Source organism: Musa acuminata, chromosome BXJ3-9 (genome assembly GCF_036884655.1).
Source record: "Musa acuminata AAA Group cultivar baxijiao chromosome BXJ3-9, Cavendish_Baxijiao_AAA, whole genome shotgun sequence".
In the NCBI taxonomy this organism is placed as follows: Eukaryota; Viridiplantae; Streptophyta; class Magnoliopsida; order Zingiberales; family Musaceae; genus Musa; species Musa acuminata.
In genome coordinates, this window is record NC_088357.1 from 3544682 (window position 1) to 3558388 (window position 13707).

The window sequence follows — 13707 nt, forward strand, 5'->3', positions numbered from 1 at the left end:
ATGATAAGAGGGTGTTGTGTGTGACTCTCCAGCCTTTCCAAGGAAATCTTACGTGCATGGACGGGAAAGAACTCGGATAATGTGTAGCCACATGAAGACAAACAAATTTTATTCGCCAACATCGTTAACTTATCCTATGTGTTTGAGGGTGTCTGACACGAATATAGACACTTACTGAGTATCTCATCTACGACCGATTGGAAGCCCAATTCAGCCCAAAAGCTGTTTGGTTTTGTGAGAGCAAAATGGCCCCAAGGTTCAATAAAAACGAAAATGAAACACAATTAAAGGCACCTAAGTTGGCATCGAGTAACATCAGATCCGGTCCGACAATGGACAAGAAATAGGCCCGGAAGGGTCTTCTTAGATTTACTCGAGTATGTCTTGAATCTATTCAAATGTAATCGGTGAGACATGAAAAAGTTTCATATGAATATGATAAATATTGTAACATAAAATCAAATATATTCCACGTGGACACGCGTGCCTGCCAGCAGTAACGTTATTATATGAAGCATGTAAAAAGAGAAGGCCGGAAAGGTGCAGTGGCGGGGTTAATATTCAAACTGGGACGACGAAAGCGACAAAGGAAACGCAAAACGTTTGTCTGCGGTTTCCTCTTCGATTCTCGCCAGTCGTACGGTCTGTCGATAGAACCGGAAAAGAAGGTGTGAAAGGTTCGGTAAAGTCACCTCTCGCCAATCGCAGGCGCGGTCGGTCCCCGGTCACTCCCAGTCCGCCACTTTCTTTCAAACACCACTACCAAACCCACCCCCCTCCCTCCCCCACGATTCACATAACCGCCACCTTCACCCCTCCCTCCCTCTCTCTTTCTAACCGATTCGCGACTACTTTCTCTCCTTAATTCTACCGGCCTACCCCCATCAGAATTCAGACCACGATGATCGAGAAGATGAAGTGGAGAAGAAATCGACAGCAGCATCAACAAGAACAAGAAGAACGACGAAAGCAAGAGGGGAAAAAGAATGAGAAGAAGAACAACAAGCATACCTCGAGCTTTTCCTTCTCCTCATGGTTGGCGAAACTCAAGCCGAAGCGAGGCATTGCAACCGCCGCTGCGGCACGCGACGCCGTCTTCGCTCCTCCGCCTTCACCTCACCCGCCCGACCCCAGCCCCCGCTCCGCCCATCTCTCCTTCTCCCCCGCCGCCCGCTTCCCCCCGCCCGTTCCCCGCCGCCTGTCCGTCTGGGACGACGCCGGCGTCCTCCGACCCAGGATTGCTCCCGTGAGGGCGCGCCGCCGGTCCGCCAGGCATCACTCCGTGGGCGACCTCGAGCTCACCCTCGGGCATATAATTCCCTTCTCGAGGCGGTGGGCCGAGTCGGACTCGGGGACCGATGCTTCGGGATGCGATCTCGGCCACGGCCGGCGACCCCGCGGCCGCGGAGGCGGCGTAGCGCGCGAACCACGGCAGGATATGCTTCGGACCAGCGAGCGGATCCTGACGCGCGGGATGGCCTCCCGCGGCGATCGTTCACCGGGAAGATCCGGCACAGGGCCAAGGTCAGGGTCCGCTCGCCTCGCACGGCGGCGGTGAGGGCGGAGGAGGTGGAGAGGATGAGGGCGGCGTCAAGGAGGAAGCGGGAGGAGGAGGTGGCGAGGAGGGGTCTGGAGAGGTTCGCGGTGGTGAAGTGCTCGTCCGACCCGCAGAGGGACTTCAGGGAATCGATGGTGGAGATGATATGTGAGAAGGGTCTCGGACGGCCGGAGGAGATGGAGAGCCTGCTCGCGTGCTACCTCGCGCTCAACTCGGACGAGCACCACGACGTGATCGTCAAGGTGTTCCGCCAGGTCTGGTTCGAGCTCAACCTGGAGCGGCTCGCCCACGAGTCCAATCGACGGCGTTGATGAATCCTTCTCCCCGCATCGATCACCGTCGGATCTCAATTGCCGCTGTATTTTCTCTATAATTAGATGTCAATAAAGACACTTTTCTCTGCTATTTATGTGTTGGACTATGCCGCTGTGAACGACAGAACAATTTAATTGAGGCTATAAAAGAAGCTATATAGATTATTAGGATATACATTGCTTGTTGGTATGAATAAAATTAACATTACCTACACAATATAGTACATGCTATCACTAATATTACTACTATAACAAATGTAGCCAGTCTCTGTTATCAAGTATCCCAAGTACAATTCACCAAGTAACCTTAAAATTGGCATCTATCCTGAGCAAAAAAAAAATTAAGTCTTTGGGCACTTGCTAATGTTCACTAATAAGGAGAACCTCTAATGAAAATGAGTCATTCTGAGGCTGACATGAACACTGAAGGATGACATTCTTGAATGTTTGCAAAGAGCATGTAGTTATAGAGAAATGATGTATGGAAGAAACAGGGAAAAACTAGCAAGTGAGATATCTATTTGGTAGTAAAAAAAAGGTCAAGCAATTTTACCATCTCTCTCTCTCTCTCTCTCTGGCATTGGGTAAGCAATGAGGATAATGACAACTATGAAGTTGTTTACTGGATGTTGGTCTCCTGCAACATAGGGAAAACATTACCTGCAAACTTGATCAATAGGCATGAAAACTCTTGTATCTTTTAAATAAGTACAGAATCCTTGGAAAAAAAATAGTTCAAAAGATCTAAACAAGTCAATTCTTTCTTTTCAACAAGTCTTACCAACATCAATATGCATACTTCTTCAATGGCATTTCACAGAGAACAATGACAGTAAGTTCTATAGCTCTGTAAAAGATTAAACAGACTAGGACTCACTGTGCAAAGATGCACCTGAAGGCAACAACAAACACTATGGACTTTACAGAACAGAAAACAAATATTCAGTTCATAAGATGAAAATTCATATCAAACAATTAGAAGAAATATGTTTCAGTTTGAACAAATTTGCGAAATGCAAAGATACATTTGACGAGGTAATTCTAGGTTTATCTTAAACTAAACTACTGTAGATGCAATTATGAATAAACAATATCTGGATCCGTACCAAACTATGTGTATAATTTTTAAATACAAGGAACATATTAAATTTTGCACATGGAAACCAAAGAACCAAGCAACTTAATAATTAAACCGTCCAAGTCGTTGATTTTCAACAATAATACCAGCTTTCTTTTAGGTGCCAGGCCCAAGAGCGAGCCAAACCACATACGGTCTACAAGATCAGTGGCTCAACAGGTTGACTTGTTTGATCTGAGCATATTTAGAGCTTTCACTAATACATTTATTCTGGGGACAAACCTATTATGATAAAAAAGAATAGTTCTAAATGTGTCTGACAACAGCAGCATAATCTCCACAAATATACATTTTGCCAAATGATACCAGCAAGGTGCAATACTGCAGATACTCCAGAGAATTTTAGTTACTTATAGCATGAAAAACAATATCAAGATAGTACCAGAAAATGACCCTCTTTTTATGTCATAAGCAGACATACAAAGATTAATACGGTTGACATGAATGCAAAAAAATATGTACTCTAAATTCGTTTCGAATAGACTTCATCTAATGATTTAAAGAAGTTAACATAAATTAGCCATGTAAAACATGCATGGAAAAGGAATACAATTATTGAATAAAATTGAGTCAAAATGAGGGTGCATAGCCTAAGATCTGAAATGATTTTAGAAGCTATTTCTTGATTTGATGCCATCATGCATATTTATAATAAATGAAAAAAGGTACTAGTAAGAAAACCACCTCATGCAAACAAAATAATTGTACTGGCAACACAATGATTCATATGCTACCGTCGGTGGTACCACTATCAAATCAAATATAGATCCTACCACAATTATAACTGAAAAAATAACTAACATCAGGTTTTCTCTTCTGAAGTGAGATTCCCCATCTTTTCTGCAAGGTGATTGACATTTTTCCTTCTCCACCATATGTTTTCCTGCACTCTTTCCCTTTGTGTTTCATCTGAATCTCTTCTTTGTGACTGGACATCATATCAGAAGAACCTGGGTTCTCTGTAAGAAATTGTTCCCAGAAAACATCAATCACCGCCATGGGCACCGTTTGTTGTAGTACCTGTAGCTCGATCTCTTGATGAATCAGCCGCGTTAGCAGCAGGTTCTGAATTCGCATCTATCTAAGAAACCTTGCTCCGTGAAGCTGTTTGCATTTCAGTTGCAGAAATATCACGAGTCTCTACATAACTAGTAGACTCTAGCTATCTCCGGAGACGAATGAATATCTCCCGAGCAGGTGAACAAGGAGGCAACGACAGTTGCAAATTTGCATTGGTCTCCATTTCTCCAACGAATTCAAGGATGATTCCATCTTCTCGAATGGTTCCATGTCAAGTGTTTGCAATGGCACAATGTCTGATTTTTCTCCTACAATGGGCTGGAGAGATGCAATCTGGTTATCTTCAGATGTGGTATCCCCATTAAAAAAAATCAATTTTCTGCAATCTTCTTTTCTTGCTGTGAGGATCAGAATGTTGAATAAAGTTAGAAAGGAACCGAGGTTTCTGCATGATTTGTGTCAAGAAGGGCATCAGACCTCTCCGTCGGTTTTCCAAAACGACTCCTCTAAAGACTGCATTAGGTGCTCCATTCCATGCTGTTGCTTTGTATGCTTCTGAAGCTCATTAAAAAGCTTATGCTTTTCTTGCCCACGCCTCTCAATCTCCTCTTTGAGCTCCTGTTTTTCAGCTTTCGCCGAGGTCCCGAGGAGTTGCCCTGGTTGTGCAGTGAATGGCTATGTACCGGCTTGCGTCGATATATGTTTTTCAATAGATGCTTTTGTTCTCATTTGAAATCGTCATTTGCAAACTCCCACCGATCAGGGTCAACCTTTCTGAAACCCTGGAAGGCACAACATGAAAATTTTTATCTTCTTCAAATCACATATGGAAAAGAGCGAGCAGTTCATACCACAGAAGATTGTCAAGGCAAAAGAAGAACGCATACTAATCAGTCATATTGGGACAAATAACTACTACAAACATATCCGACACTCGAGAAAGCGTACAACTATGTTTATAATAGATTAATACACATGAAACTAACTACTTGGAAATTCAGATCAGTGAGAAAGCACCTGCATAATTGATTCATTTCCGATAGATATTCAAATATGCAAGATCCCAACAGATAACATTCTCATTTTCCCATTTCAAGAACATAGATCATGAAGCAAGATTGATGCATCAAAATTTGCTCGAAAGCAGAAGTTAAATTTATGAACTGATGAACTTTATCGTTCGTTCCACAAGACAAATCATCCCAACAAAACCCAGTGTAAAGTAGGAAGGTCAATCAAGCTGCACTAATTAACCAAACAGGATATGAGATGTGATTTCCGATTCAAGAATTACTGGTTTCTGTTAAAAGGGAGAGGCTTTCTCTTGGAACTGTTCCAGTTGAGTATTGAGCAGCCTGACGAAGCTGGAGAAATTATTGTGCTTGAAAGACTTGGGTGCAAATCCCTAGCAACTCCAGCTGCTTCCAAACCACGAAACCGGCGTTAATGGGACTCCACGAAACAATGGAGTTCGTCGACAGGTCGTCCACCATCTCATTCGTCTTGGTGAGGAATGGGGAGGGGGAATTCGAACTTCGTCGGGAGCCTTCCATCCCTATCAACCAATCTAAAACCGCCAATATGAAGGGACTCAAAGCATCCTGCCTGATAAGGCTCGGAAGCCAAGGTGCATGGCTCGGGAGTGAGTTTGCTCGACCAAGGTGCAGTCCTCGGGCCCTTCTTCTAGCGTCAATTTGATAAGGGACTATTTGGTCGGTCGGCCATTGGTGCGACTCATAGACTCGCGAGGAATTATCCGCTTTGGGCGATGGGCATACTTGTACGATTTTGTCCTATCGGAACATGTGAGCTCTAAAAGATACATCTAAGGGTAAGGAAGACTCAGTGGACTTCTGAGCCCTTGGTTATCATACTCCTCAATCAATACGGGACTAAATGATTATCAGTGCTCTTGGTTGAGGAGTATAGGAACTAAGGGCTATAAGTCCACCGGGTCTCCCTTACACAAGCATCTTTTGAAGCTCACACGGATGGTACGCCCACCGCTCAAAAGCAAATAATTCATCGTGAGCCTACTGGCCGCACCGATGAAATGATCCCTGCCATCAGTCTTAGGGCAAATAGAATCCTTCCATCAAAAGATCAACCAAGAAACTGCCTCCCCGTCAGCAACCTCGATCGATCCGCTCCCTCTTTATTCGACCTCCAAGCCCGGTAGATACCGCGCCTCTCAAGATCAAAGCGCCAAGGGGAACAACCTTTTGCCCGGATTCGACCTCCAAGCAGGCGACATCGGCGAGTAATCTGCAGAAAGGTCCGACGACGATCAAAAGGAAGCAATAAAGAGAAAAGGAACAGGAAAAAACAACTTCTGTTACGCACCTACAAGACGACGAGCGCGGAAACCAAAAGAAGGATCAACCTTTGACCTGATACTCTCTTTCTCGCGCTCGGCGATGCGAGAGATCGAGCTCCCCGGTGTTCTTCCGGAGGAGTCCACGACTGTGTACGGTTGGCTCCAAGTCGCCGGAATTTTCTAGAAGAAGCAGGCAAGAACAAGCAAAACCTCGGAAATAAATTATTTTTCTGTTTATTTTTTAGAATAATTTTCAGGCATACGAGTAGTCTACATGTATTTGACGAACGTACATTATTCTCTCCCTCTTTCTGTCTTTTATGCAGCCTTGACATTTGTCGGCTTTGTTTTTTCCTCGTCAATTATTGGCTAATGGGTTTCACAAAAAATAAATACTAAAGTTTATTTTTATTTTTTTTTAAATTATTATTTTAAAAGTCTCTCAAAAATATTATAATTACTTTTTTAATTATATTTTAAAAATTTATATTAATATCCTTATAATTATAAAATAAAAAATTATATTAAAATTCTTATACTTACGAAAGTGAATCATTTAATTTTATTTCTCCTCACATTATCGACTCTACTAATGAAAAATATTACATGTATTATCACATACATAAATTATACTAAAAAAAAAATTTCGATCCTCATCATTAGTAAAGAGTCACCGATCTTATACGAAGCTAGAGGCGTTGAGCATGATAAACGAAGTAGGAGAAATGAAAGTATAGGCTATTGAGAGGATAGTAAAATCGAATGGAAGTATAGCGAAGCGAGAGAAATAAAACGGTGGAGGAGATGAGGATCATCACAAACGTCACTATTGGGTAGATTGTCCGAGAGGATAATGAAGTCGGAGGGAGAATAACAAAGTTTTCACAAAAGTTATCATTCCATGTAATTAATATTTTTGTACGTAAAGATCGAAATTTTTTTATCCATTTTCTAATATTGTTTCTACTGATGATGAGATAGAGTCCGAGGAGAAATAGAATTAGATGTATAAGGATATCAATATAATTTTTTAAAATATAAAAAATTAAAATATTAAACATAGTCCGGTATAGTATGATAGTATTTTATAATACTATGATCGTATGATTTGATTTCTCGTGATGACTATGTCTTCTTTCTTTCATTTATTGCATTGTCACATACTACTAATCCATTTGCTAATTAAAGGCAATCACAGCCTCGAGGAGCAGCCGATTGCATGGGTGCGAAGGAAGCAGAGACTGGTGGAAGATGTCGCATAAGCTTCTCATCTTTTTTACAGCCAAAAAGGATTGATGGTGTGGAGGAGTGCGACGGACTGACACGGACTTAGTTGGTTTTGCCTAAGTCGTGCGGCACCCTTGCGTGTTCGTCCGCAAAGGTCAGCCTCCCCGAAGCCTCCCATTGTCCCTTAGGACCACCAAAAGAGAGAACGGGTTAGAGAGAATGCCTCAATCGGGATCCACAAGCAAACATCTCCGAAAAACACTTTATAGACAATGCAAATTACAAACAGACTTTACAAGCTCTAAACAGTGGCACAACAAAGGGTAAAATGGTCCATTACAGACCGAAAAGCTCTCGCACGTGTCCACATGACACAACCTTTATTTACAAGCCTAAAGAGGCCACCAACCTAACTCAAATGGAACTTTGAAGCCTTCGGCCGCCCCTCTCTATGTTGTACAAGGCATGAACATACCCAAAAGACACGGACACACATAAGCATTACATCCAACATCTTGTTCAGAAGTTTGTCCATGACATTCTCCCCCACTTATCCCTTCGACGTCCTCGTCGAAGCCTTTGTGAACACTGCAACTCTTCGCCTTTGCTGAGTCTTCAATCTTCCGCTCCAGCTGCAATGCACCTTCTGGCTTCCAGCTGCTCTCTGCTGCTGTTTTTGAGTAGTCGAACCTTTGATCCGCCATGCTGCTTCAACTCGCCAATGACTGACTCTGGTGTGGGGTTGGCTGAGTTGTGTTGATCCTCGTTGATTCCTGCGGATCCACCAAATGAAGGAAAAGACCATCCTTACTGCGCCAGTCTCTCAAAATTTCCACATGCTGCTTGAACTGGGTGGATGCTTGTTGGAGCTTTAACGAGCATCACCTCGCAAACTTCTGAAGTTTTGGGTCCTTCCTCCACAAAATCTGCTCATTGACTCTTCTCTCAATTAATTGTCGCATCCAAGTAGGTTCGCATCACTTCCGCTTTCGATTGGCATTTCGTTGGGAAATGAAGCGGACAATCTACTCTCAGTAGCACTGATCACCATTGGTGAGGATTTGACAACTATTGTCTTCCATTATCTTCGAAGGGTCTTTGAACTTGTGCAGAGCTCCTCTGCTGGATAGATAAGAGAATTGGGGTACTCGGTTTCGCCCATTCTCTTAAGAGTTGAGAAGGCAAAGGTTACTTGACTTCGCTCGCCTCCTTGAGGTTGTACTTCATGCATCGAGCTGGTTACTGGCCTTCGCCTGCTCTTTGCTCACACTTCTGAAGCACTTGAAGTGTTTGCACTCCTTGCGTTGAGTTAGCTACTGTGATTCACTTTCTCAATGCCATCGAACTTCTGGAATGCGAGAAGTTTTCACCCCAACTTGGAGTAATTCTCTAATAGATGAGGTCGCCTCTGGGATTGTACCGTCTTCTCCATCAACCCTGCCGCCTACTCCACTAAGTAGCAAAGGTACAGCACCGCGTACTGCCTGCTTCGTTCCTTGGTCGTGCACTCTTGCATGACCCGAAGTCCTTCACTTACGGCTATCTTGATGAAAAACTTGTTGACACCGATCTTACGAAGTTTCTTGGCCTCTGCCCTTCAGCCTTGTCTCGGTACTTGGAGATTGCCTCTGCATACTCCACCTCCTCGGCCCCTTTCACGACCAAACGCTCTCCCTCCATGAGAGCAAGGGATCAATGACTTTTACGGAAGTCCCGCCTCTGCGGTACCATGGCGCTGCCATGCCCATGGCACTACTATCCGTCGCCTCGCATCTGCATCCCTTTTCTTCACGATCAGTAGATATGTTTCCGTGGCACTCCTCTGAGTCCACCTCCATTCTAACTGATGCTTGATTTTGGGTAGCTAAGTCCCTCTGGACTCGTCGTCGCTTCCTCGCCCCTTTCGACCCCCTGCTTCAACACCTCTGTGTTCTCCAAGCAGTTTGTTTGGTCGATGGAAAGACAGACTGCAACTCCCATGCGTGGCCTCTGTCATCACGTTGTAGGGTTTGCACCAATTCTGTTTTCCTTAGCTTCCTTGGTAGCAACGTTCGCTTACTCGACCTTGTCCTCTGACTTGTCGGGCTCCCTTAAGCGAATATGAGCTCTGGAGCAGTCCAACTCTCCAGCTGCTTCGATCATACCTCTGCATGATCAAGTCCCTCCCATGGAACTCACTGGTACTTCCATTCAAACTTTTCTCTTGGTGGAACCCAGCCCCCATATGCTTATGACCAAGGTTTTCATCCGATGCAAAATTCGGTGCACGCCCGGAAGACCCGCCTCTGTGGTACCATGGCCTTCACTCCTTGAATCCATAGCCCTTCTTGCTGTCGTGTTGTTCACCAAAGCGGAGCTCCCAGTAGCTCCCGATCATACCTCCATATGATCTCATCCCTCACGGGACAATGTAGTGTGTATCGCATTGCCACGAACTGTTCCACCACGATCCGCCGCACCATGTCGCCTCTTGGTGACATCTCCATTGCATTCTGATCCTTGTGGAATAAACTCGAATTGTGAACCCTCCATATGTGGCCTCTGCCAATACATCGCAGGGTCTCCTCCACCTTCGATTTTGTTCGCTCCTTTGGCAATCGACCTTCATCCACCCACTCTTGGGTCACACCTAGATGAAGCACCGCTCTAGGACAGTCCGTCGCCTAGTAGCTCCCGAAGTCCACCGACTTCATTGTAATTTGTGCACCATTGTCTGGATCCTAGGCCTCTGCCCCTACCAACACAATCTCCGCTGTGCACCACTTCCTTCATAGCAACTCGAATGGCAACACTATGGCATATTCTTCAAGAGTACCCGCCTCTGCGTCCTCTTGCCCTGTGCTAAGGCCTTCTGAACCCAACTTCGCCTCTGCAAATTGAGTCGCCTTAGTTCCTCCATCAAATGCTCCTCCGAGATAAGGTGCATGTGCCCAGAAGCTCCCTTCGTCTTTGGCACCATGCAAGATGAGTCCACTCCGTCAGAATAAAGGACCCATGGAACAACATGATCCTGCTCTTGCCTCTGCAAGAGCTCATGTCCTTGACCTCTGTCTAAGAAAAGCACTGTGCCTCTGCTCCATGTTCCAACTTCTCTGCTGGCTCCCTTCATACGGCTTGGGAACTTCGCCAAGTTACACCCAAGTTGCTCCGCTCCTCGTTTTCGCATTGAGTCGATGGTGGCCCTCGCTCCCACCATTCCACGGGTCAGCCCTCCCTTGAGTCCGATCTCCACATCGACTCCAAGTGTGCCTTCATTTAAGTTGCTTCAGGTCGCTCCCCCACTTGATCTCGCAATGTATCCACCAATGCATTCTCTCGAGCGAGATCATGCGACGACTCCTCGCCGCTTGCTCAATCCATCGAGCTTCGTGGAGTTGTTGTTTGTTGAGGTACTCCTTCTCAACTTGTGAGGTCCGTCTCGCATGATTCTCCCTCTGGAGAGCCGGGACTTATCCCTCCTGGATAACTGTCCCATTGGAGCAATATCTCTCTTCGTTTCGGAGACCACCATCCCCTTGGACTACTCCGATCTGCTGAACAAACTATGCATTGTTCTGCCTCCTGCAAACACACTTGCTAGATTGCGACTCCCCGTCAATACAGCCCCCGCTGCACCCCTCAAGGCCTAGCAACATGCTGAACTCATTGCACACTTCAGCCTCCTACGGACGTATCCTTCACATGTCGAAGAGAAAGTTTCAATGCTCCATGGCGCCGAGTTTCGGTCGCCTTGGGATGGCCACGAACATTCCATCGTCCGCATACAAGCCCATGCATGAGTACCAAATTCTTCGAGTTAGCAATTCCCCTCACCTCTGTGAGCTTTGCATAACTCTTTTGGTCGTTGAGCAACTCATTCCACCTTGGATGGTCTCGTCCTTTACCAAGCGCCTCGCTTGCCTTGAGCACTATCAAGTATGGTTGTCAACGTTGAGCCGTAGCTCAAACTCAGCCATCCCAACCTTTGTGCGCTCCACATTCTTCCAAGCTTGCCTGTTCTCGTGGTGCCTCTTGCGCGAAGGGTTGGCCATTCCTCTGAATGTCAATCTCAGATGCCCGCTCCTCTGAGCGACTCCTTTTCCCTACATCTCCATGCTCGTTTTCCCCCAAACGGTCGCGCGTGTGCTGACTGCCCTCAACGCAGCCCCGCTAGGTCCCCCACGTTTGCATGCTAAGTGTTTCTATGAGTGCTTAACCTGACTCTGATACCATATGACACGGACTTAGCTGGTTTTGCCTAAGTCGTGCGGTACCCTTGCGTGTCCGTCCGCAAAGGTCAGCCTCCCCGAAGCCTCCCATTGTCCTTTAGGACCACCAAAAGAGAGAACGGGTTAGAGAGAACGCCTCAATCGGGATCCACAAGCAAACATCTCCGAAAAATACTTTATAGACAATGCAAATTACAAACAGACTTTACAAGCTCTGAACAGTGGCATAACAAAGGGTAAAATGGTCCATTATAGACCGAAAAGCTCTCGCACGTGTCCACATGACACAACCTTTATTTACAAGCCTAAAGAGGCCACCAACCTAACTCAAATGGGACTTTGAAGCATTCGGCTGCCCCTCTCTATGCTGTACAAGGCATGAACATGCCCAAAAGACACGGACACACATAAGCATTATATCCAACATCTTGTTCAGAAGTTTGTCCGTGACAAGACGGTGGAAGGGTCGTGCCCAAGTCTTCACCACCTCTTCTTCTACATGAACTCATTGGACCAAAGTAGCTTTCCGCTGCTGAGTCTTTAAGCTCTTGTTTCGATTAATATATCCAGCAAAACACTTTGATCGAATCTAACAGAAGCAAACTAATTCCCAAAGAAAGATTATATAATAACTCGCTCAAAATGATAGAAAATATTTGATCCCATCCGAGTCTCTTCTCGTTCTAATCATCACAACCTTCAGTTCAATGTTTCTATTTCCGAGTAGCGGGTGTGTTCAGAAGAGAATCCAAAAAGTCTCAACCTAAATCCCACACGACACGTTTCTTCTCTCGTCTGTAGCAGAGTCAAGTAGACTTCCTGTCTCCCCTTCTCTGCCGTGGTGGATCAAAGCTAAAGTGCATTCACGCTGGGAATCTGTCGTAGGAATCGAGTGTTGCGACGAAGGAGAAGATGCTGTGGTTTGAACACGCCCAATCCTGCACTGTGATGAACAAGCCGTAGCTACTCTCCGTTTACTTTGCCTCACTTGGATGATGAGAAAATAATGATACGGCCAATACCTCCATTACATACTTTTCTCAATCTCGGTATTTAATCGATACCTCCTCACTCTATGAATTGACTTGATATCTACAAAAATCTATTGAAATGTATCGTGATGCGGATAAGATTTGATGTCCGAAGGGATTCGAAAATTTTCAATGTCGATTAGGACATACGTGAAATAATATCTATATTTCGAATCGAAGGCCACTTTGTCGGGCCCCACCGAGATGTAAAAGACGTGCAATTTATATCTACATGGCGTGGGGGGATCACGTGGGAATGCATGAGAACAGATGGGGATTTATCTTCCTCGACGTCGATTGATGGCGATTGCAATTGCTTGTAACAATTAACTGGTGATTCTTTGAGCACAATTTGACTCGCACAAACTATCCCATCCAATCAAACACAATTTGGGATTTAAGTTTTATAGATATTTTCTCCGATCGAACTTAGTTTTTCGTGTTAAAAATATAATAGATATTTTATGTAAAAATATATGATGCACTCGTGTAGAGGGATTGTTTCTATCACCGATGTTTGCGAACAAATATATCGTGGTTGATGAGTCAGTACGGCTAGATTCGCGGATCGATGTCGGGAGCTTTATGTAGAGTGAGCTGGATGATGAGGTGATCGTGCTGATTGGCGTTGGTCGAGATCTGGGCCGATTGACAGCTCTCCGTTACGCAGTGGATGGCATCCTCTGGGTTGAGATGCTCACCGCTTGCGGGTGGTCATTCGCCTGCAAAAAATGGCTCTCGCCAGGTGATCCCCGGCTTTAGCCCCTCTAACGAGCAAGTGGGTGGATTGTTTTTTTTTTATGTCTCTCCCTCCTTGGCCGGAGGTCGGCCAGGAGCTTTATACCATTGCACGAGGGTCGGTAGCGCGTCGATTTGACGTGACCGTTAACCCTC

The 13707-nt window shown here is 45.2% G+C and overlaps 1 protein-coding gene and 1 pseudogene across 1 annotated transcript; one reads left to right on the top strand and one right to left on the bottom strand.

Moving 5' to 3' along the window:
- Positions 1-795: 795 nt before the first annotated feature.
- Positions 796-2038, top strand: LOC135649750 (transcription repressor OFP1-like). The gene has a single exon (XM_065168500.1). It carries the CDS (start codon positions 1033-1035, stop codon positions 1867-1869), a length of 837 nt encoding a protein of 278 aa, XP_065024572.1. The 5' UTR covers positions 796-1032; the 3' UTR covers positions 1870-2038.
- A 1694-nt stretch (positions 2039-3732) lies between these two features.
- On the bottom strand, positions 3733-6651 carry LOC103997278 (heat stress transcription factor A-4b-like; annotated as a pseudogene).
- Positions 6652-13707: the final 7056 nt, after the last annotated feature.

Coding starts and splice junctions, on each gene's coding strand:
- LOC135649750 (XM_065168500.1), top strand. CDS start 1,033: ATGGTTGGCGAAACTCAAGCCGAAGCGAGGCATTGCAACCGCCGCTGC.